The sequence below is a fragment of the Syngnathoides biaculeatus genome, chromosome 11 (assembly GCF_019802595.1).
Source record: "Syngnathoides biaculeatus isolate LvHL_M chromosome 11, ASM1980259v1, whole genome shotgun sequence".
Taxonomy (NCBI): domain Eukaryota; kingdom Metazoa; phylum Chordata; class Actinopteri; order Syngnathiformes; family Syngnathidae; genus Syngnathoides; species Syngnathoides biaculeatus.
This window is the reverse complement of record NC_084650.1, coordinates 16,958,855-16,983,823: the sequence shown is the minus strand read 5'-3', so window position 1 is coordinate 16,983,823 and position 24,969 is coordinate 16,958,855. Positions and strand designations below refer to the sequence as shown.

Sequence of the window (24,969 nt, the reverse complement as noted above, 5' to 3'; positions counted from 1 at the left end):
CGTGCACACTCTGAGCAGCCCGTGCGTCAGGCACCTTTTATTGGGGGGGGGGGGGGGCGAAGTGGGTGGGGGGGTTGCAACGTCACTCTGGAGGGGGACATTCCTCTCGAGCTTTACACACTAGCGAGATCACTGGCGGGGGGGTGATGGAGATGGAAGCCAATCCGGTTTTAGTAGCATCTGCCGGGAATATGGTGACTAACTGGATGAAAATACTCAAAACTTTGAAGACCCTGGAAAGTGAACTCAGAGATTTGTTTATAAATGCGTTCATGTTGATACCGGGACCAGAATGACGGTGGAACAGCTGGTAAAGCGTTGGCATCACAGTTGTGAGGACCCGGGTTCAATCCCGGACCTGCCTGTGGCGAGTTTGCATGCTCTCCCCGTGCCTGCGTGGGTTTTCTCCGGGCACTCCGGTTTTCTCCCGCATCCCAAAAACGTGCAACATTAAGTGGACGCCCTAAATTGCCCCAAGGTGTGATTGTGAGCGAGGCTGTTTGTCTCCATGTGTCCTGCGATTGGCTGGGGACCAGTGCCCAAAGTTTGCTGGGATAGGCTCCAGCACTCCTTGCGACCCTTGTGAGGATAAGCGGCTAAGAATATGGATGGATGAATGTTTTGAGAAATAAAAATTGTCAATGTCTTGAAATATAAAAGTAAAATAAAAAAAGGGTCATAACATCATGTAACACATTTTTACATGACATTTTTATATAAATAAAACTAATCAAAAATGTGACTTGATTTAAAAAAAAAAAAAGAAATATATTGTGATTTTTTTTTTTTTTTTTTTTTTTTATGAAACTTTTTTCCCCTGGCCAACTTTGGACACTCCCCTGTCCAATGGAACCAAAATATCAGTGCCTGCGTGGGTTTTCTCCGGGCACTCCAGTTCCCTCCCACATCCCAAAAACATGCAACATTAATTGGACACTCTAAATTGCCCCTAGGTGTGATTGTGATTGTGAGTGCGATTGTAGTCTGTCTCTATGTGCCCTGCAATCAACTGAAAACCAGTTCAGGGTGTACCTCGCCTTCTGCCCGTTGACAGCTGGGATAGGCTCCCGCACTCCCCGCGAGCCTGGTGAGGATAAGCGGCAAAAGAAAATGGATGGATGGTCGGATGTTATCATTTCAGATTGTGAAAAAACTCCACTTCCTCTGTTGATCAAGTAAAGTACAAATACCTAAAGAGTCTGATTAAGTACAGGCACAAAGTATTTGTACTTCTTTACTTTACTCAGCATGTGTATCCTTTGATTGAGCCAGTTCAGAGATTTTCGTAATGGGCAGCGACATCGCACCATTGCGTTTTGTCAAGAGCCAGGCTGGACCACGGCCAAGAGGGGCGTGGCCGCTCCTCTGGTTGGTGACACCTGTCACCGCTCACGGCTGTTTCACATTGGGACTGTAATTAGTATTTGAGTTGGAGTTTTTGTCACTGGCCTTGGCCCGTTCTTTCCGTCACGAACCTCCGGTGCGGGGCTGGACCTAAATGCAGGCCTCCAAGACGGGGACATGGTGTTAGGCGTAGTTTTATTCAAAGATGAGGTCAGTTTGTTGTGCCCTGAGTTAGTGAGTTGCATTCACTGACGGTAGGTATCTCCGCCACTGAAAATAGTGTAGTGTTGAGCTTTCCTCGTCACAGTCTTTCTGTGCCACCTCAGTTTAGTCCTGTCTTAGTTTATGTTCCACTGTCCAGTCCTAGTTCATAGTTTGTCTCCTAGTCATCAGACCTCGCTTCACGTTTTTGGAGCCTGTACCTCTACCTTCTCGGACTGCTTACACCGCGTATGACCTCACCGTTGAATAAAACTACTCCTAACATCATGACCTCGTCTTGGAGTCCTGCATTTGGATCCACAGCCCTGCACCGGAGGTTCGTGACACGTTTGTGAGAAAATTTTTTTTTTCCTGCTTCAGTGAAAAGAGTGAGTACTTTTATGTAGACATTGATATTTGATATTTCTTTGTAATTATTCAAGGGCTGTAACTTTGCCTGGTTTACAGCCCAGTTGGACTTGTTTTTTTTTTTTTTTTTTTTTACTGGTAATCCTCTCTTTATATCTCATAATCGAAATATATTCTTTACTGTTCGTATGATAAACCTTTTTGGAATTTTCAATCTCCCTTCATTTTGCAGTCTTGTTAGTGTCCTTTGCACGGGGCGTTTTCTGATCAAATAAAATAAATGCTCGTGAGAATAAAGATAGCAGGTCGTGCACTATCTTGTCTTGAGATAAAAAAATCAATCTAAATTATCTATCTACCTTACCGTTCCGTGGAAGTTATTTTCAGTTTTATTTTTAACTAAGGAAACAGGACGTGGCTCTTTTCATATCAGTGTAAATAATCTCCCCTTTGTCCAGCGCTACCACGCAGAGTGTGGATGTGCTGCAGACAGTTTTCTTCTATTACTTGGGCGCGAGTAGTTCACAGTAGCTTGCAGGCACTGTAAATTAGAACATCCTACGGAAGTGTGTTGCTGTCACAAAAAAAAAACCAAAAAAAATCCTGCCCGAAAAACAGGGAGAAAATATTAGCCCGAAAAACTGAAAAAATAGCCAGAAAAACAGAGGGGAAAAATATTAGCCCGAAAAATTAGCCCAAAAAACTGAAAAAATAGCCCAAAAATATTAGCCAGAAAAATAGAAACATTTGCCCAAAAAACTAAAAAAAAAAAATGGCCTGAAGAACAAAGGGGAAAAATATTAGCCCGAAAAAAACAGGAAAAAAAATAGCCTGAAAAAACAGAAAAAAATGGCCCAAAAAACACAGGGAAAAATATTAGCCCGAAAAACAAAAAAATTAGCCCGAAAAATAGGATTTCTTTTTTTTTTTTTTTTGGTGACAGCAATCTGCTTCTGTGCTTCCGTAACATCCTGCCCTCATTTTTTATTTTTTTTTTCCCCAAATCTGGACTCTGCGACCCTGTAGCAGGAAAAAAAACATTAAGGGTAAAATACAGTAGCAACAACTTAAATTGAGTTGTACTGGGCCAGGACGAAAAGTAGTCATGGAACATGAGCATAACAAACAACACAACACAGAAAAAAATGCATATTAGCATATCCAGTGATTAGCAACTGCTTTATCAATAAGAACATGACAATATCGTGCATGACACGTGCCAGGCTCAACAATGCAAGAACATGGGTGACAATGACATGTTAGAGCTTAAAGACTTAATAATAATACAAACCTCAGTGCTCCACGCTGTGCAGGACGGGTGTCAAACTCGTGGCTCGGGGCCTTGATCCGGCCCACCACATGGTTTTATGTGGCCCACGAAGGCCAGTCATGCGTGTCAACTCCCATGATTCTTTTGAAAATCTGTCCTAAAATTTCACATTGTGTGATCATAAACGATAAGATTGAGCTATTGCGAGCATTTTTGCGTTACCAAATATGAACAATAGTTGAAGAGCCCGTTACCGTCGATTTCTGATTACAAAACTAGTTCATTAATTTCATGTGTAAAAGTTATGAGACAATTTTAAACCATAACTACAATATGGCCTGCGACAAGAATAAATATATAGGTATCATATCCAAAGAATAAAAGCACTGAGAAGATGCACGTATGTACAAAATATCCAAATAATCAATGAGTGGCAAAAAATTACTGTAGAGGTAATTTCTTTATATAAAAAATTTTTGTAGCAAAAGAAAAATGGGACTTGCTTCTGAAATGAAAAACAGCTTATTGACAAGCTCCTATATGTTAAATTTGAAAGAGGCAAGGCCATTTGTAGATCAAGTTAAGAAACGTTTGTGATAAATTGACAATAGAACTAATTAATTGATTGCAGAAAAAGTAGCAACATGAATACAACAAACATAAATGATGATAAGAATGCTGATATTGTGAGTCCCACAACAGAACGAGCCGTGCATAAATGATCCCAATAAAAAAAAAAAAAATACTGTATAATGATTTAGGACACTCCTTGTGTGGCCACACAACCCCAACTGATAAACTGCCTCGCAAACAATTGGTGGAAGTTCCTTGCCGAGATGGGAGGATTTCTGAAGTATTCTATTTTGGATTATTCTGGCGTTCCAAACAGATGTTGAAGGATGAACCCGTTCAATGCAGGCAGGAGTGCTGTGGCTGCTATGTTACCACAGTCTGACATAATAGCAGTAAATAGTCGCTCGTATTCTGATTAGCCTCCAAATGAAAAAAAAAAATAAAGGTTTAAATCGAAAGCAGTTAAATGACAAACAGTAAGCGGCAGGGACTGAGCGTGCCTTGTTACGACGTGTGACTAAAATAGGTCATTATTCATGCAATATGTCAGGTAATTTCACAAGATAAAGTCAAACAGATAAGATTATGTACACAAAATGTCTACTTCTCTCAAATATTGCACTTCAAATTCATCCACCTCACGGGTGTGGCCAATCATCCTGAGTCGCCGATCTGATTATTACACCGTAGTGCCCACATTGAAAGGGTGCACACTAACATAATTAATAAGATGGGAAAATGGGAGCAAAATCCAACCAGAAGTGTTGTGTTTGTCCTTTTGTTCGGTATATTAAATGCAGTGCGAGTAAAGAAACAATTCTCCACATGTTGTGGTGATATAACAAAATCAAAGATTTGGTTGAGCATAACAAAGCTAGTTATGATTATTACTTATACACTCCATATGATTCCATTCACACCAAAAACACTGGGAAATTTGCACAACTTCAGTGTCTCTTCCAAAAGTAAAAATATTATTTTCTCCTTATAGATGACCACAAAGAAGGTTATCATGAAAAACTGCTCATTTCCAACCAGTACGTATTGCTTAATAACGTGTTCCTTGTTTCCTCCACGAAGGCCAATGATTTCCTCTTAAATTCTATGACGGACATTTCTGTTTTTATTTTCTCCGTGTGTTTCAAGGAATGCCACCTCTGCTTCAGAATGAATATTGATCTACAATTGAGAAAATGTAATGAAATAGTGATAGTAATAGTAATGACTTTTTGAGGGGTTGGAAAGAGGGCTGGGATATCATTATGGATTTACGTAGCACTTTGGGTGGGCGTTAGAAGACTGGTAACTTTGAGTAAGTTGTGTTGTACATGTTTTTGTTTTTGGAGTTGCACCTTGTGAGTCAACAATTACAACAAAAAATCAGAAGTTGCATTACATCAGTAATGTGAAATAGTTTCTTAGAGGTCAGAAAGGTAAAAAAAGTTCCATCTTCCAGATCCTTTTTAAAAATATAATCATAACAATATTTGGGATTACATGTGTTTGTATTCTACACAGTAGCCATCTGAAAATCATAATAAAATGAACATTTTAAATCATTTCCTTTTACAGCTGTATCCCATTAACACTACCAAGTTAGGTTGACAGGAAGACAACAATGATAGCTATTATATTTATTTTCGCTACATGGCTAAATATCAAAACACATTTGATAGGTAATAATAGCAGTATGTATACATTGTATTAAGTAAGTTGCTGAAAACAGACGCTTCAATGTGTCAAAATAGTATAAACATTGAAGATAGTTTTTTTTTATTTTTATTTTGGTTGGGTTGTTTTCACCTTCCAGGACCTGTGTAGTGTACTTGCCTCGTGAATGCATTGTAACAGTTTATCAAGAAGGGGAAGAGCTAACTAACCAGCTAAGCTCCGTGGCCAGAACTCCAAATGGAGCGCTTTGTTTCATCTGTGACACGTAAGAAGCTTTAAAAAAAGCATCCAACAGAAACGTGGTGTTATTCCATATATTGGAGTTTTTAAATTCAGCTTTGGCGACAAATTGCGTACGGAACGGCTAGCAAATGAACTAACGCGCTAGCTAACAGGTGATAGGCTAACGAAGGTAAAGCTAAAGCGTGACGGAAACTAGCTCAAATAAACTTTTCCTGGTTTATTACAACTCCGGACTAGCCATACTCCAACGCTTATAATACTTTCACACAAAAGTATAAATAATGGTATTGTTCATTTTCAACGAATGGCTATTTTAACGCCTGTTTATTATGGCTGAATGCCCCTTTTTACAATGAATAACTGCACTAAGTCGAGTGGCAAATACCCGAACTTCCTATTGGAAATTACTTTTATGAATTTTTATTATTTTAGAAGTCAGTACAATATGTGAAGGATTTTTTCAAACTGACAAATTGGAATTTATCTTTGTCTTATTTGTCATTTTCTAGTCTTATTTCTTATTCCACCTTATTGCTTCAGAACATTATTTGTTCCATCCCATGCCGATTGAGAAAACTGACACTGGCACTCTGAAATATGAAGATTTACTTTATTTTTCTCACGTAACAATGAACATGTATCATGTGTCAATGAATTTGTAATAGGATTATGGATTTGGTGACCACATTTTAATGTCTTCTTACTTTTAACTGACCTTGTATAGTTTAATTTCACTCAATGGATAGATAAAGTATTTCAATCTATCAGTAACAACTGATAGCTTGCCACAACAGAACGAGCCGTAAGGTCAGGTGACCAATAATATTTTCTCAAAAAGAGAAACACTGTTCAGTGAAGGTTTGCATTGCATCTCTATGAAAGTGATTAATATGCAAATATAAGCTGTGATTAACACACTGACAGACTTATTTTGACATAAAAAAGTATTTATTAAAAAAACTGTTAAAAAAATCTAAAATCATTCATGTTGTGATTGTGTGTCCAGACCTCACAGCAGAACTTTTACAGAATCAGCAAACAAATTGCAGCGATGTGATTGACATGATCTTCTCTGAAGTCTCAGCTCTCAACGATGATGTGAAAATTGTTGATCCGCAGGTAGATTCAAACGTGACAGTCTGCAGCTTTCACCTGTAAACTGTCTATAACGTGACGGAATTTAAGTTCCAATTTTTCTGCGACGCAGCTTGAAGAGTGTGCCATACAATTGTGGAACTGGGCTGTCACCAAGAATGTGGGCGACTCCATCAGTATAAGTCATAAAGCTAAAGGTATAAGAGCACAAAGTGATGATTTGGATATTTTACTCTGTAGTCACTATATAAATTAACATCTTCATGGATGGCTGTGTCCCATCTTACGAATCCAACTTTGCAGTACGACACGCTGCATGCAGTTTGTTGTACTGCAGTAAGCCTGTTAATCTAACAGAGGGCGCCATCCGCAAGCAGATCATGGTGAGCATCTGTGACCGCTTTAATTATAAATGGAGTCTCACAGCTCGTTATTGGCACTTGGTTCCTTACAGATGGCCAGCACAACTGGAAGGACCTGGCTGGACTGCAGGAATCCCCAGATTGCGGATAATTTCCTCAGGCTCGCTGTCAAGGTGACAGTACAGTAAATCCGTATTTATGATGTGATATATCCTCGATCGATGAAAATCTGCAATGTCGAGAGGCCACAAAAGCTTTTAATTGTTCATGTTATATTTACAGTGGTTAGAGCACTGGTTTGTTAAACCAGGGGTTGTGGGTTCGTATCCCACTGGGGCCTCGACTCCCTGAGAAGGGTTACGTCAGGAAGGGCATCCGGTGTAAAAATTGTGCCAAACATATATGTGCGTTCATCTGAGATGACACGCTGTGGCGACCCCGAAAGGGATAAGCCAAAAGAAACTTACTTACTATCATTTAACATGGGTCGATTTGGGTAACCTGTACTTAACCAATCAGAGAAGGGATTCCTCAAGTAGCAGATAAAATGAAAACTATGAGATATGTTGAGAAATAATAACATTTTGTGATTTTGCTCTAATCCGAAGGCATTTTTTAAACCACAACTTCAATAGGTCATATCAACCTTAACCTTGAGCCAAAGGATAAAAACCTCATTAAACCAAAACCAACCAATCAAACTTGACTTTGACAGTTGAAAGGAAGGTTTTCCAACACAAAAAATATAAATTTCTCATCCTATTTTCCAAGTTATTGGTACATTGGAGTCATGTTAGAGTGGCTATTCCAAACAGACATCAGGAGTTATTTTTGGAAAGTGTAAACACAATAGATTGATATTCTTAATGCATATTCTTAATGATCATGTCACTATTATCACGTGGATCATTAATTATGGATAATATATAATTAAAGGCAGTTATTGTGATTTGACAGGTGCGTATGCGCCATCGCACTCACAAATCTGCACAGTCGAGCACGAAAAATCATGCGCGTAAAATTTGTTGCGGGTAGAAATTCGTAGATATTGAAAGACGTCGCTTATTTTGTGTAGTCTTCACCAATGTTCCCTCTCAGCTGTACCACGGACATTACGCACACTCTCAGAACACGTGAAAACCGATCCAGCGCAGTGAGCAGCAGCCTGACATTTTTTTTTTTTTTTTTTTTAACATGGAAGCACATGTGAACACTAAAGTGAATGATCTGATGTCGTCTAATATTTTATGATGATCTCCAGAGCCTGGAAATTCTGTACAACCAGCTGACATCCAGAGGCCTCGACACACTGGACACTGACTCATCCAAATTGGATGTAGAGAAAGACCTGCTCCGGATCCTCTCCTTTCAGGCTGAATCGGTGAGCTGTGATAACACCTTCCACGTTTGTTCTTGTGAGATTTGGCAGTCAGGGAAGTGTTATTATGACGGGCTCGTGAGACAGCTAAAGTGTAAAGTCAGAAACAATGAGCATGTGAAACTGGATGGATGAAGATCTGTTTCACTTTTAGTTTAAAAGTATGTTTGTATTCAGTTTGGAACTGGTCACTCATTTTCTACTCAGAAATAACTACAGAGTACATGCTGGGACTGTATTCGGAATCACTTATCATTCCCTACTCCCTAATCATTATACAGTAAAGCTTCCGTTTTCGAACGTCCCCATTTTCGAACAAATCGTTTTTCGAACGAAAATTTTCAGATTTTTAAAAAAATTTTTTTTTTGCTCCTGTTTTCAAATGAAAATCAGTACTCGAACGCCCCCAACAAAACCCGAAAATAACATTGCGTGAGGCCAGACCAACTGACCCATGATGCGCTTTGTGGTAAATTCCCTCACTGCAGAAAAAATCCAGAAATAACATAATGTGCGCGGCGCTAGCAGCTGACCCACCCATGACAGGCTTTTTTATTTTCTATTCGAATGCCCCCGAAAAAAAAACCCTGGCAATGACGTAACGCGTGCGGCGCAATCACGCACTTTTGTTACTCTGTATAACGGAGCCTCTGTGTACAGAGTCTGTGTGGCCTGGACACAGACGTGTCCCAGTAGTGACTGTTGTTTTTCTTCCCATCTCATTCATCATCATCATCATCATCTCGTATCAAGCCCCAATCGTGGCTCCAAAGAAGGCAAGTGGAGGTAGTAAGGCTGCTGGTGCTGAAAAACGGAAAGCTCTGCGTAAAACTGTCAACTTCAAGAAAGAATTGATAGCCGAATACGAATCCGGTGTGCGTGTTTCTGAGTCACTACAGATACGGCAATGCACTCGCAGCCTTGCGTACTCTACTACTGAAGCATACATTTTAAGCAAAAAATAAATATATTTTTATATTATTTTATTATATAAAGTATTTAAACTATACATGTATTTCTAGTATGCAGTTTATTATCAGGAAAAGCTAAAAAAATGCTTTAAAAAGCCCAATTTTTTAGGCTTGGAATGCATTATTTCTTTTTCCATTTATTGTAATGGGAAACATCGATTTGGTTTTTGAACAATTCACTTTTTGAACCGTTTTCTGGGACGGTTTGTGGTCGAGAACCGAGGCATCACTGTATCATGATTTTTATTGCACGTGCTATGCAACCCACTCATTGCGAAACTAGAAAATGACGAGCACAAGACAATATACGACAATATAGTGACGGAGCAGTGATTTTCAACACAGCCCGTTTCTCTTCCTTGCAGGCTGTTATTCAAGGGAGAAACCAAGAGGCTTTGACCCATGTGCAACGCTGCAAAGACATCCTGCAGCGGCTACCGACGCAAGTACAGTACACCAACTTAAGAATTCAAGGGTTCCTAAACTTCTGGGTTGCAAACACTACCTTGCCTGGGTTAATGTGTTCCATCCATCTGCTTATCCTCACAAGGGTCACGGAAGTGCATGAGCACATCCCCGCTATCATCTGGCAGGAGGCGGGGTACACCTGAATCGGTTGGCAGCCAATCACAGGGCACATAGAGACAGACAACAGTTGTACTCAAAACCACACTTTGGGGCGATTTTAGGGTCTCCAATCACTGCATGTTTTTTGGGATGTGGGAGGAGTGCGCGGGGAAAAACCACACAGGCACGGGGAGAACATGCAAACTCGACACAGGTGGGTGCTGAAAAGTTTCCTTGTGATTAATGCGCATGCATTACTAACAAGGGAACTCTGGGTAGTAGTGGACGCTTACTGGGAAATCCCCCGGTCTCATAGATCCCCTTCTTCTACATAGAGGGCGCTAACATGTTTTTTAGCCTGACCCTAACCTTAAAACAAAAGTTGATAAAAAGATATAGACATATTTGTATGTTCGCTGTGTTCGTCTTTCTGAAACGTCCATAGCGAACATGAACACTCGGCATCAAGTTGTCGAATGGCACATGTTGAAGCACGGATGGGGATGTTTCAGACTGGCCGGAAGTTTACAAAATTAATACACGCGCATGCGCATTAATCACAAGGAGACCTTTCAGCACCAGGAGCGCTCAGACCGTCACACCGGGATTCGAACCCCGTTCCGCAGAACTGTGAGTTGTTCTACTGTGCTGCCCATCCTTTGATAAAATAAAATAACGCTGCACTGTATTTGGATAATATTTTAGTATTCTTTTTTTCATTATTTACAATCAGTGAAAAAATGATTGAAGAGGGTAATGAATAAGAAGTAAATAAAAAAACATGTACATTTTAATTCACACATTTTTGGGAAAAACAGCTAAATTAATTGTACTGGTAGTTACATTTTACATGTTCTACTGTGTTGGTTATTATACATGTTAATTGTTTTCTGTGTCTGTTGCAGACAACTTTCCTGTCCCTGAAGTGCTACAACTTCGGGATCGAAACTTACCGTCTTCAGAACTTTGAAAACAGCACTTTCTGGTTACGGTACATATAACGCTTTATAAAAAGGTGGAAAAGAATTTGGGGGGTTTATTTGTGTGTGTGCACGTGCATGTTTTTAGGGAGAGCTATGAGATCAGCAACATTCATGTGGAATATGCCCCTGAATTGAAGGTCCAGGTAAGGTGACAGTCATGCACATGCGTACCTGCGTTTGACAGATTATGAATGAATATTATATATTGTTGCTGTCAGACAGAATTTCTGCAATCACCAAAATGACTCCAGGAAATCAAAGAAAAGAAATATCGCAGTGGAGGTATATTCAAATTCTTGGTGAAAGTGAAAACCAAAAAGTAGCAAATCAAAGCTGAAAACCGAAACACAAACAGAAATTAACCTGCCAGTTATTTGTAAAATAGAATTTATTGCTAACCTCACTAAAAGCAAGGCCTTGTGATTTTATTCATTATTATTAATGCCTCAAAGAATTAAAAACAAAATGGAAATGTTAAAAAAGCACTGACATTCCAATAATCCACAGATAGCGTTGGGCAATATGTTGCAAAAAAATCCCATCATGTTTTTTTTTGTCATCAGTCGATTGATACATATATAATTTTTTTTTTTTTAATGTTCCGTTACTCCTAATTTTTGATGGAAATTGGTTTGTAAAATGTATTTATTAACTTGAAATGAAACATTATCCAGCTGTGTAAGACAAACAAAACATATGTTTATAAACATATCATCTGACCATGGAAAAGCTTTCAAGTTTTCTAAATCCAATTTACAACCAGAGATTGGTCACATAGGTTCATTCATTTAATCATCCAGTTGAATTCCTTACTGACCGTAGTCTGTCTCATTGAATGGTGCAATAAATAAAACGATGTGCTGACTCAGCAGTTTTAATAGGCAGAAATGACCTTACCGTTGTGACTGACGAGCCCCTTCTGCTCTGAATTATTTCAGCAATCAATTTTTTACAAAACAGACTCATGTATATATCTAACCTATTATGACTCGTTATTGTCTAACAAACATCCAGACTATCAAACTCGAAGCAAATAATACTCCACGGTTCCAGCGCAGCAAGGGAAGACGATGGAGTTGTGCAATAATTTTGAGACAAGTTGAGTGTTCAAGAAAATTAATAGATTTGTTTTACAACACTTAATTAGTTACTTGTGCGTAGAAATAACAGTTTAGGAGGCGTCGGACCAATAGTGCGGTATGGATTTGTGAAAAAGATCAGAAAAAAAATTGACCATATTTTTATTTACAATGTTTCTGCCCGACAGCAGCGGTATTTGCAAACTATCAATAACTAATTTTGAATGTGTTCTTGATCAACTTCAGGCAAAGGTTTTGCGTCTCCTAGCCACTGCTTATTTCGAGTGGGATTCTCAGAAGTTTCACAAGGAGGCCCTGAGTGCTGTTGACATGGCCAACAAGGTGAAATACGAAAATGCCCCATGCTGACAGTCTCAATTCAAAAATACAAAAATTAAGAATCAGGACAAACAGCAAAACCCGCAACACTGTGCCAATTTTGTCAGAAATGCGTGAGCGCCGCTGGGCTGTACTTGAAGTTCAGAATACTCCTGAGATGTGGGGCCTCGGATGAAATCATCAGGGCAGGTTAGTTAATAGAGAAAAATGATGTACTCCGTTAAAGTGTGTTTCTATGAAATGTTTTGATTTTTACTTTCCATCTCCCGAGATTTAATTCCAGTGGAACCTTGTTAAAAAAGACTCTGATGTACTGCAACAGATATTGGATGAAACAGTGTCTGAACTGTACATCCAAAGGAAAAAAAAAAGCGTTTGAATCTAATGGTCAACAAGCTCTATTGGAAGACCCCCTCCTCGCACCTAATAGTCCGTTTTTATCGAGGTTCCACTGCAGTTGGAAAGCAGATTTTTAACATGTTCACAGGTCTGGATGAGATGCTGCAATCTCAGGTTTCCCTTGTCGTTTGTCTGAGTACAGTGAGGCTTCTCATGTCTGAAGACAGGTGAACAGATTTCGTCGGAATATATACTAGTTGCATGTGACGCTCTGAATGCTGCCTATTTGGTTTCCTTTATTTTTCCTCTTGAGCATTTATTCGATAGCCTTGATATCCATCCTAATGTCCCATGTACGCATGCTTACATGTACATAGGTGCACTAACAGAACAACTATTTTACTACTAGTTCTGTGGGTCTACTACTCTGCAATTTAAAGCCCTACTGACATGAAATGCGTGATTTTTAGTATGTCATTAATGGAAAAAAATGGCAGCCGGAATGAAGTCATCCATTTTTTCACCACAAAACATGATTTTGACGTATATGCCTTTTTGTAACTCCCGCTTTGAAAATCCTCTCGAGGGATTTGTTTTGGAGAAGAAGCAGGAAGTGACGTTAACGGCAGGACCGTCATGAATTGGACTCTTGTTTCTATTAGTTTTACCTCCGTGAAGGTAGCTCGTTATTCCTTCGTGTTAGCCAAAATGCCGGCTCGTTGGATTGCTGGATATTGTTCAAACACTCGGGAGGATGGATTTACTCTTCATATGTTACCAAGAGACCCGGTTTGTCGTGAAAAATGGATTACACATGTACAGAGGACGAGAGCTTCGTGGGTTCCTAACAACACGGGGGTGTGTATAGAGCTACTAAAAAATAGTTGGGGGGGTGACTTAATCCTCTCAGAACGTAACAAAAGATCCGATAGGGGTGCTAAATGTGTCAGTGTGCGCGTCGGCGCTGCATCCGCTGGTCACGAGGAACAACAGATTTTTTCGGATTTTTCTGACACAAAAGAGTGAAGTGTCCGTGGCAATATTACCGTATTGTTTTGACCCATATTTAGATGATATCCAGATCACTTCTAACAACAGACTCCCCGACAGTATGACAGTATCTAGCGTACTCAGCCGCAAGCGACAACTCCGCGGTCCAGGTGCGACGAGCCACCGCGGCCTGTCCGCGACTAGCCGATCACGACTTGGGCCTGGGTGGCTCATCGGCCCCGAGTCAGGCCACTTTACGGTGTCGTCGTCGCTCGCGGCTGAGTGCGACTGACATCTGCTAGTGACGTAGCAGGCAATTTGGCCACCACTTCGATGTCGAGTGAGACTTCTGCAACTTTGCGCGTGGATGAAGCGCTCTCTGCTCATATTTATTTGCTCGTATAGACATTGAAGTGAATAATGTTTTATGTATTTTCATTACAACATCTATTTTAGAATGTTTACAGGCATGTCACTGGGGCTTTAACCTTATTAATGAACTATTATGCTTCATCAGTGACACGACAAGGCCCAAATAGGAGGGGTGTGTAAAACACTAGTGCCCCCTAGAATGGATATCGAATGAATGCAAACAGCTTTCCATTCAACTGTTTAAAATTGATCTGATATTCTTGTCCAGCTCAAGGTTCATGTACTGAACATCTACATGTACTTTGTCCACACTAGCAGGACAACTTTGCATACCAATAGAAAATTACTGTACACGTTACTAGTGGGGCAAATTACACAAGATGATAACTGTCTGGTCCTAGTACTCCGAGTGACATAGTATAATTCTATTAATTAACATCTATTGCTTCACTAGTAGAGTTCAGTTCCAGTAAAGTAGTACACAGTTCTCCCTCTTTCTTACAGTAACAAAGTTGTCCTATTAGTATCCCAAAGTTGGCCGTATCGTGATGAGAAGGAGCACATTAGTGCTGGATATCAAGGATGTTGACTAAATATTCACCCCACTTTCCATATATTATCTCAGAGAAGTGCCAGCATTTGAGCTTTTAAAACGCGCAAGTCAGCAGTTTGAGTCATCACCCGACCTGGGAACCGCTCTTGTTCTGCATGTCGAGCTCCTGCTGAAGAGAGGCAAAGAGCTGCTGGGCAAGCACAAGATAGAGGACATTATCACGGGTACCACGCATCATCACACGTTTCTTCATTTGTCGCTTGCACAAAAATTTTACAAATGTAACAATTTGTGCCCTCACAGTACATTACACCGGCAAACAGTTGGCACCGCAGGACCTCACAACCCTCCATACCATGTTGTGGGATAAAGCTTCAGAATATGTTGAGGTGCGAAGTTGTTATGTATGGTTTGTTTGCAGACAGGGTTTTCTAATATTTTGTTTACCTTAATAAAATCCATGAGACGGTAACAATAATCTTAATGACATTTTGTGCACCCATAATTATGAAATTATATTGGGGCCCTTTCTCAAAATTGTCATATTTTACATAGTCTCACCACTTTGTTTAAGATTACAAAAAATATCACACAAAGATAACACAAGTTAACATAAAATGCTCTTTTTAAATGAATTAAATTGTAATGAATAAGGAAAAATAAAAGCCTTCCAATGTGCTTTGCCCTGTGCGAAAAAGTAATGAATGAAACACGAATTAACTGTAGCTAATCATTTTTCATTTGCAACGTTACAAAGTTGAAGAGAGCAAGCCATCTTTAACGACTGATGTGAGGATTCACCAATAGTATCGATTTGGGGGGAAAAAAAATTCAGAAAACTGACGAAATTTTGACATTGTAGGTTTCAGTGTGGCTCCAGCAATGCAAAATGTAGGAGGAAATAGTGAGACAAATGATTCTTTGTCCTATTAACACACAGAAATGACGATTGCAATTGATGTACTCCTAGGCAGCAGACTACACTGAGGCGCTGCAATGGTACAACTACTCTCTGAGTTTCTTTAAGACTGGAGAGATCGACCCCAACTTGGCCAAACTGCAGAGAAACAGAAGTTCCTGCTTCATGCACCTCAAGCAGCTTAAAAAGGTAGCAAGTCCCATTGTCAGCTGCTACACAGCCTTGACTTACAAATGCACTTTTACTGTATATTACAATACGGGACTAATTCATTTTATTACAAATATGTAACAATACAAATGTTGGTTTTGGAATACTATACTTGATTAATAGCATTTCAATTCATTTCACCAAGGAACGTCTGTTCGATATATGTGTTAATTAATTTCCGAGCTGACTCGTATATGTAAATCAAGGTACCGCTGTCTTGTGCCTTTCATAAATGTGAGTTTTATGTATTCTCAGGCCAAGGAAGCCATTAACGATGCTGAGCGCTGCGATCCTGACAGCATTTTCACACAGTTCAGTGTTTACAAGATAGCTATTTATGAGAATGATGTGGAGAAAGGTGCCTACATTTAAAATATAGTCACACTCAGCTCTCATTCAGTAGGTGTCATCAGATTTTAACCAGTCCTTCCTGTGTGTGAACTAGCTGCAAATGCAGTGAACATGATGACGCGTCTGTCTAAGGGTCTTGAAGCCACTGGGCCTGTGTCTGAGAACGCCACGTCCAACCTCCTCTGCCTAGCTGCTCAGATTGCCTTGGAGGTAGGACATTTACATTGCCAGAGAGGTATTCATATCTATATAACAATCTGCTTGTTATTGTGCTTGTGCGGTTCAAAAAATTCCGGAAAACAGTTTCAGGAGTGAGTTGTTCGAAAACCGAATCGATGTTTCCCATTACAAAGAATGGAAAAAGAAATAATGCGTTCCAAGCCTAAAAAAAATGGGCTTTTTAAAGTATTTTTTTTTACTTTTCCTGAAAATAAACTGCATTAGAGAAATGCATAAATACTTTATATAATAAAATAATTTAAGAAGTATATTATTTGCTTATCTGTAGTGACTCAGCCCCCAGCCTTGCAAACTTTTTTTTTTATTAACAAAAGTGCAGAGTAACTTTAAACAAGCAACTTGCCTTCTTTGGAGCCATGATTGGGGGTTAATACTGTAGTCCTTGATAAGAAGCAAAACAAAATTCACTACTGAAACACGTCTGTGTACAGAGACTGTGTTATACAGAGTAACAAAAGTGCCCTAGTTGCGCCACGTGCGTTTGTTTTTTTTTCAGGGGGCGTTCGAATTGACTAACAAAACGCATCGTGGGTGGGTTAACTGCTTGCACCGCGTGCAATGTTATTTCCAGGTTTTTTTGGGGGGGGCGTTCGAATTGACAATAAAATGCGTGGGCCAGCTGGTCTGGCCGCGCGCGATATGTTATTTCCCGGTTTTGTTGGGGGCATTCGAGTACCGATTTTTGTTTGAAAACAGCAGCAAAAAAATCTTTAAATTTTTGTTCAAAAACCGATTTGTTTGAAAACAAGAACGTTCGAAAACCGAGGCTTTACTGTACTATGGTTTGCAGTAGTGTTTTAGTATTTTTGCCTCTATACTGACTCTAGTTAGCTCTGTGATTTCCAATGCCCGTAACATAAGTTGTGGGACTGGAAATTCTCCACTTTCACTTAATTGGTCCAAAAATTATCATTTATTTACTATTTTTTTTTGGTTTAACTAAATGAGAGAGTGTAGAAATTTGTGTTAAAATTTTTAGGTTGCCGCTCCAATTTCTAAAGGAGAGGGCATTTCAATGAACTGAATAGTGAATGCTCGAGAACCCGCTGCCTTTTTTTTTTTTTTTTTTTTTGGCCAAAAAGACCAGCTAGGTTTCTCAATTGAACATAGGATAAAAGGTACAATTAAACTCTGTAACCAAATGTTGCCGTTCATATAGCAAAGTACGTAATTTCCGGCCTATAAGCCGCGACTTTTTTCACACGCTTTCAACCCCGTGGTGATGCGGCTAATTAGTGAATTTTTTTTTAACGGCCGCAAAGGGGCACTCAAGCGGAAAAGGTAAGCGTGATACTGCTGGAATATATGTGCCAAGGAAGTGACTTTTACCGGTATGTTTTTTTGTGTTTTTTTTTTTTTTTTTTTTTTTTTTTGCTTTACCAGAATTTTTTCAGGGTGGGTGATTTAAACAGATGTTGTAAACGCGCTGCGTGAGAGATTGTCCACCTAATCTGGTGAAACTATGTGTACCATGCATGAGTTTCCTCAAGGCAGCTAAAAATGTTTTACTACTTGTGACAGAACACACAGCAGGACTTGGCCATGAAGCTACTGGAACATTTGTGTGAAACCAGCAAAGATGAAGCTCTGGTTCTGATGGCTCTCAGGTTGGTGAGAATATCAAAAGCAGAGCAAATAAGTAATTCCTTTGGTCTGTTTACTTGTGTATACATTAGATGTTTTTTTTTTTTTTTTGAGTGATTTTGAAGATGCAAGGAATCTAACAGCAATGATTGTATTAAACAATTACGTCAAAAACTCAAACCTGTATAATTAACAAATAATAAGAATCAAACATTTGAAACTGATGTAAAGTTGAGTCTCTTCCAGGTGTCTGGTTCGACTCATGCTCCCCACCATAGAAACATCGACTGATGAGAAAAGGTAAATACAGTAATTATTGTTTCATAACACTTATTTCATTCACTTTGATACTCCTCTGTACAGTCTGGATGTGGTCCTGCCTTATTTAAAGATGGGTAAGTGGATGCATATAAATGGTTGTGTCTTCATTGTATTATAAACCACAAACGTCCTTGCCGTCACATCAGCGCTGGAGAAGCTTTCACAGCGTCTGCGCTTGACGGTGGAGCAGCGCACGGAGGAAGCCAACTGGTTCAGGAAGATCGGTACCAATTATCACAATTTGACGTGCAAAGCTGTAGAATCACATGTCTTCTTATTTTGTGTGTGTGTTTATCACAGCTTGGAACTCAGCCCTGCTGTGTGAGAGGAATCCGGACAGAATGCGGGATTTCTTTGTGCTCTCATATCAGGTAAGTGCACTGTAGAGACAGTGAGTGGGCAAAAGACACTGCAATAATAATAATAATAAAGTGCTACATCTACTTACGAAATAAATCTGTTCCGGAAGTCGTTTCGTAACGTGAAAGTATACAATCTACAATTGAAAAAACACATGGCACACCCACAAACGAAAATGTCCTAAAAAGTAGATACAATAATTAGTGTATGTACTTACTGCCACCTAATAGAGCTCCTGCACCTACGTCATAAAATCATGTGACTCGCCATATTGTCGGTCAAACAAGTTGTTGCGAGTTAATTCTGTTGAGACGAAACGAAAATACGTCTTATACCACGACATCCAGAGTTTTGTCTGATACCGTAAAACATTTAGAAGGTGATAATAAACGAAGGTACGTGGCAAAATTAGACACTCGGCATAGAGGACCCATATTTAATGCCGAAGTCGATGTTTTTGCAGGCAAGAAATTGGACTGTTAATTTGCTTTTGCTTGTATTGGACAACTGGATATACACAGATTTACACAGAAAAGTTTGAAAGCGTATAAAATTCCAGACGCGTACAAATACATCGTTGCTGGATTTGTTCTCAATCAGGAATAATTCCCACATAGTGATGAGGAGACGGCTCGTTAACGCGGTAGCGTATTCGGCCAGACGTTAACCTTTGCCGGAATCCATCGATCTTTTCAGATGGTATTCAATACAAGTACCAATATTTAAATAAATGACCCCTGGTTTTACACAAACTCTCATTCATTAACTCTGATAGAAAAAAAAAAAAAAAAGGAGGACGGAGTCATCGCCACAGAACGTACACGGAAGGGATTGCAGTCACACGTTAACCTCTGCTTCGACAGACCGTTTATTTTCTTTTTTTTAAATACGAATTGGTGTCAAATGAGCCAACTTGGCATTATAAATACTTCTTGTTAATTTGAGATTGAGAAGAATAATTCCTACCTGAAATGAAGCGATCGCTACACAGGCGCGTGTGTATTTTGGTCGGGGACCATCCATGCATCGTGTTTAACTACCGAAATCCATCGATATTTTCTGGTCTTTTTAGCCGATATTCTAGAGAATGATCTCTTTGAATGTCTGTCTTGTCTGTTGTGACAACCAACAGCACAACAGGTTCAACGGCTCCTGCAGAGCAGCTAGGTTTGACCGGCAATATGGCGCCGTGCAAACTGTGACGTCACGTGCACGAGCTCTATAGAAGACCATTCATTTCTTGTCTGTCACTATGCCTCACTGTCTTAACTAGATAAACAAATAAAATATTTTTTTGTAAATGTATTTGTAATTTTTGAACAATTAAGTACACAAGTAGATAGTGAATGAACAGGTTATTTAAATGGCCTCATTCCTCCATCTTGTGATTGGTTATCATTTTTTGAACGCTGTATTCGGCCCCCAAAATCCTGATGGTGTAAAGCCACCACAAAAAAATAACAAAACTGAACATTTGAAGTCTTCTACTTTATGTCGGTGTATAATAAATTGACTTAAAGTTGTGATGTGCTTTTGTCCAGCTGTGCCAGATGTGCCCTCCTGATCGCACCATTCTTATCGCCCAGAAGACGTGTCTGCTCATGGCGGTGGCCGCCGCTCTCGAGTTCTGCCGATCCTCTCCTTCAGTCGACCGAGTATGCCACCCAGTCCCTCAATCCAGATGAACTATTTTTTTCACAAGTGGTTATCAATCTTTCAGAGTTGGCTTCTAAGTAGACTTTCTAAACCGAGTTAGGGTTTCAGAGCTGGGTTTGTAAATGGGTAAGGTTTCAGAATAGAATTTCAGGATTTTGGTGTTCACGTTTCCAGTCACAGGATCTCAGTCAGGCTCTGCAGCACATTGCATTGTGTGGAGAGTTGTGGAAAACCCTGAAGGCAACCGGTAAGTCATCTTCGCTGGGACTGGTCGTCGCCAGTAAGTGAAGACATTGAATTTCTCAATGCACAGGAAGCTTCCCGAAGGACCCGACAGAGACGCTGCTGCTGCTCTACGAGTTTGCCGCACGTGCCCAACTCAACGACCCCAAGGTGGCGTGCGTGCTGGATTCCATCCTGGAGCAGGACAACGTCGAGCCCAAAGTGTTGGAGACCATAGCAGGTTTAAAAAAAAAAAAACAAAAAACGCAGCGACAATAAAGATGTAGGGCTTGGTGAGGTGCAATTAAAGTCATCTTTGTGGGGGGAAAAAAAAATCAAATTTTAGTTGATCCCCCCCCCAAAAAAAAACATACCGGGAAAAATCACTGAGACATGGCAGAAATAAAAAAGCAAAGCATACCGGTAAAAATCACTGAGACACAGCAGAAAAATGCTAACACAGCGCTAACGCTAGCGTGGTGCTAACAGTGCTAAAAAAACATACTGGTAAAAAAATCTGAGACAAAATGCTACCATAGCGCTAACGCTAGCGCGGTGCTAACAGTGCTAAAAAAAAACAATCTCAAAAAAATTACTGAGACACGGCAATAAAATGCTAACATAGCGCTAATGCTAGCGCGGTGCTAACAATGCTAAAAAAAAAAAAACAATCTCGAAAAAATTACTGAGACACGGCAACAAAATGCTAACGCTAGCGCGGTGCTAACAGTGCTAAAAAAACATACTGGTAAAAAAAATCACAGACAAAATGCTAAAATAGCGGTAACGCTAGCGCGGTGCTAACAATGCTAAAAAAAATATTGGTAAAAAAATCACTGACACACTGCAACAAAATGCTACAATAGCGCTAACGCTAGCGCGGTCCTAACAGTGCTAAAAAAAAAAAAACAAATACTGGTAAAAAAAGACACGGACACAAAATGCTAACACAGCGCTAACGCTAGCGCTGTGCTAACAATGCTAAAAAAACATACTGGTAAAAAAAATCCCTGAGACACGGCAACAAAATGCTAACATAGCGCTAATCACGGCAACAAAATGCTAACACAGCGCTAACGCTAGCGTGGCGCTAACAGTGCTAAAAAAACCATACTCGTAAAAAAATCACTGAGACACGGCAACAAAATGCTAACACAGCGCTAACGCTAGCTAACAGTGCTAAAAAAAACATACTCGTAAAAAAATCACTGAGACACGGCAACAAAATGCTAACACAACGCTAACGCTAGCATGGTGCTAACAGTGCAAAAAAAAAAAAACTAGGAAAAAAATCACTGAAACACGGCAGAAAAATGCTAACACTAGCGCGGTGCTAACAGTGCTAAAAAAAACATACTCGTAAAAAAATCACTGAGACACGGCAACAAAATGCTAACACAGCGCTAACGGTAGCGTGGTGCTAACAGTGCAAAAAAAAAAAAACTAGGAAAAAAATCACTGAGACACGGCAACAAAATGCTAACACAGCGCTAACGCTAGCGTGGTGCTAACAGTGCAAAAAAAAAAACTAGGAAAAAAATCACTGAGACACGGCAACAAAATGCTAACACAGCGCTAAGGCTAGCGTGGTGCTAACAGTGCTAAAAAAAACATACTCGTAAAAAAATCACTGAGACACGGCAGAAAAATGCTAACACAGCGCTAACGCTAGCGTGGCGCTAACAGTGCTAAAAAAAACATACTCGTAAAAAAATCACTGAGACACGGCAACAAAATGCTAACACAGCGCTAACGCTAGCGTGGTGCTAACAGTGCAAAAAAAAAATAACTAGGAAAAAAAATCACTGAGACACGGCAGAAAAATGCTAACACAGCGCTAACGCTAGCGTGGCGCTAACAGTGCTAAAAAAAACATACTCGTAAAAAAATCATTGAGACACGGCAGAAAAATGCTAACACAGTGCTAACGCTAGCGTGGCGCTAACAGTGCTAAAAAAAAAACACTCGTAAAAAAATCACTGAGACATGGCAGAAAAATGCTAACACAGCGCTAACACCAGCGCGGTGCTAACAGTGCAAAAAAAAAAACTAGGAAAAAAATCACTGAGACACGGCAACAAAATGCTAACATAGCACTAACACTAGCGCAGTGCTAACAATGTTTAAAAAAACTTGTAAAAAAATCACTGAGAAAACTGCGCAAAAAAAAAACCAAGGAAAAAAAATCACTGAGACACAGCAGAAAAATGCTAACACAGCGCTAACACCAGCGCGGTGCTAACAGTGCAAAAAAAAACACTCGTAAAAAAATCAGACACGGCAGAAAAATGCTAACACAGCGCTAACACTAGCGCGGTGCTAACAGTGCTAAAAAAAAAAACACTCGTAAAAAAATCACTGCGACACGGCAGAAAAATGCTAACACAGCGCTAACACCAGCGCGGTGCTAACAGTGCTAAAAAAAACATACTCGTAAAAAATCACTGAGACACGGCAACAAAATGCTAACACAGCGCTAACGCTAGCGTGGTGCTAACAGTGCAAAAAAAAAAACTAGGAAAAAAATCAATGAGACACGGCAGAAAAATGCTAACACAGCGCTAACGCTAGCGTGGCGCTAACAGTGCTAAAAAAACATACTCGTAAAAAATCACTGAGACACGGCAACAAAATGCTAACACAGCGCTAACGCTAGCGTGGTGCTAACAGTGCAAAAAAAAAAAAACTAGGAAAAAAAATCACTGAGATGAGAACGGCAGAAAAAATGCTAACACGCGCTAACACCAGCGCGGTGCTAACAGTGCAAAAAAAAAACACTCGTAAAAAAATCAGACACGGCAGAAAAATGCTAACACAGCGCTAACACTAGCGCGGTGCTAACAGTGCTAAAAAAAAAACACTCGTAAAAAAATCACTGAGACACGGCAGAAAAATGCTAACACAGCGCTAACACCAGCGCGGTGCTAACAGTGCTAAAAAAGACATACTCGTAAAAAAATCACTGAGACACGGCAACAAAATGCTAACATAGCGCTAACGCTAGCGTGGTGCTAACAGTGCTAAAAAAAAACACTCGTAAAAAAATCACTGAGACAGGCAGAAAAATGCTAACACAGCGCTAACACTAGCGCGGTGCTAACAGTGCTAAAAAAAACATACTCGTAAAAACTGAGACACAGCAAAACTGAGACACAGCAAACAAATGCTAACACAGCGCTAATGCTAGCGCGGTGCTAACAGTGCTAAAAAAACACTAGGAAATAAATCAAACACGGCAACCAAATGCTAACATAACGCTAAAGCTAGCGTGGTGCTAACAGTGCTAAAAAAAAAACACTAGGAAATAAATCAGACACGGCAACCAAATGCTAACATAACGCTAAAGCTAGCGTGGTGCTAACAGTGCAAAAAAAAAGGAAAAAAAATCATTGAGACACGGCAGAAAAATGCTAACATAGCGCTAACGCTAGCGTGGTGCTAACAGTGCTAAAAAAAACATACTCGTAAAAAAATCATTGAGACACGGCAGAAAAATGCTAACACAGCGCTAACGCTAGCGTGGTGCTAACAGTGCTAAAAAAAACAAGGAAAAAAAACACTCGTGAAAAAATCACTGAAGACACAGCAGAAAAATGCTAACACAGCGCTAATGCTAGCGCGGTGCTAACAGTGCTAAAAAAAACACTAGGAAATAAATCAGACACGGCAACAAAATGCTAACACAGCGCTAAGGCTAGCGTGGTGCTAACAGTGCTAAAAAAAACATACTCGTAAAAAAATCACTGAGACACGGCAACAAAATGCTAACACAGCGCTAACGCTAGCGTGGTGCTAACAGTGAAAAAAAAATAACTCGGAAAAAAAATCAGAGACACGGCAGAAAAATGCTAACACAGCGCTAACGCTAGCGTGGCGCTAACAGTGCTAAAAAAAAACATACTCGTAAAAAAATCATTGAGACACGGCAGAAAAATGCTAACACAGTGCTAACGCTAGCGTGGCGCTAACAGTGCTAAAAAAAAAAACACTCGTAAAAAAATCACTGAGACACGGCAGAAAAATGCTAACATAGCACTAACACTAGCGCAGTGCTAACAATGTTTAAAAAAACTTGTAAAAAAATCACTGAGAAAACTGCGCAAAAAAAAAACCAAGGAAAAAAAATCACTGAGACACAGCAGAAAAATGCTAACACAGCGCTAATGCTAGCGCGGTGCTAACAGTGCAAAAAAAAAACACTCGTAAAAAAATCACTGAGACATGGCAGAAAAATGCTAACACAGCGCTAACACCAGCACGGTGCTAACAGTGCAAAAAAAAACACTCGTAAAAAAATCAGACATGGCAGAAAAATGCTAACACAGCACTAACACTAGCGCGGTGCTAACAGTGCTAAAAAAAAAACACTCGTAAAAAAATCACTGAGACACGGCAGAAAAATGCTAA

At 39.8% G+C, this 24,969-nt stretch overlaps 1 protein-coding gene across 9 annotated transcripts in view; it reads left to right on the top strand.

The window, feature by feature from the left end:
* The first annotated feature begins 1,438 nt into the window (after window positions 1-1,438).
* The window catches only part of tex11 (testis expressed 11), a 30,509-nt gene continuing 6,978 nt past the window's right edge, over window positions 1,439-24,969 (top strand). For 2 of the 9 annotated variants that reach the window (XR_009797190.1, XM_061835470.1), the window contains exons 1-26: window positions 5,577-5,693; window positions 6,678-6,790; window positions 6,879-6,963; window positions 7,070-7,149; window positions 7,221-7,301; window positions 8,390-8,509; window positions 9,843-9,923; window positions 10,609-10,674; window positions 10,950-11,035; window positions 11,113-11,170; window positions 12,353-12,448; window positions 12,553-12,634; window positions 12,933-13,011; window positions 14,772-14,923; window positions 15,003-15,088; window positions 15,670-15,807; window positions 16,084-16,186; window positions 16,274-16,389; window positions 17,941-18,026; window positions 18,250-18,303; window positions 18,367-18,398; window positions 18,471-18,548; window positions 18,625-18,695; window positions 20,226-20,339; window positions 20,515-20,587; window positions 20,658-20,803. Coding sequence is in view for 8 of the 9 variants with exons in the window: in XM_061835470.1 (XP_061691454.1) it covers window positions 5,666-5,693; window positions 6,678-6,790; window positions 6,879-6,963; window positions 7,070-7,149; window positions 7,221-7,301; window positions 8,390-8,509; window positions 9,843-9,923; window positions 10,609-10,674; window positions 10,950-11,035; window positions 11,113-11,170; window positions 12,353-12,448; window positions 12,553-12,634; window positions 12,933-13,011; window positions 14,772-14,923; window positions 15,003-15,088; window positions 15,670-15,807; window positions 16,084-16,186; window positions 16,274-16,389; window positions 17,941-18,026; window positions 18,250-18,303; window positions 18,367-18,398; window positions 18,471-18,548; window positions 18,625-18,695; window positions 20,226-20,339; window positions 20,515-20,587; window positions 20,658-20,800 (2,301 nt within the window). In the remaining variant the exon portion in view is untranslated. Of the gene's footprint in view, window positions 1,935-5,576; window positions 5,694-6,677; window positions 6,791-6,878; window positions 6,964-7,069; window positions 7,150-7,220; window positions 7,302-8,389; window positions 8,510-9,842; window positions 9,924-10,608; window positions 10,675-10,949; window positions 11,036-11,112; window positions 11,171-12,352; window positions 12,449-12,552; window positions 12,635-12,932; window positions 13,012-14,771; window positions 14,924-15,002; window positions 15,089-15,669; window positions 15,808-16,083; window positions 16,187-16,273; window positions 16,390-17,940; window positions 18,027-18,249; window positions 18,304-18,366; window positions 18,399-18,470; window positions 18,549-18,624; window positions 18,696-20,225; window positions 20,340-20,514; window positions 20,588-20,653; window positions 20,804-24,969 lie in introns of those variants that run through there. The other 7 variants (XM_061835469.1, XM_061835468.1, XM_061835466.1 and 4 more) reach the window with 7 other exon arrangements.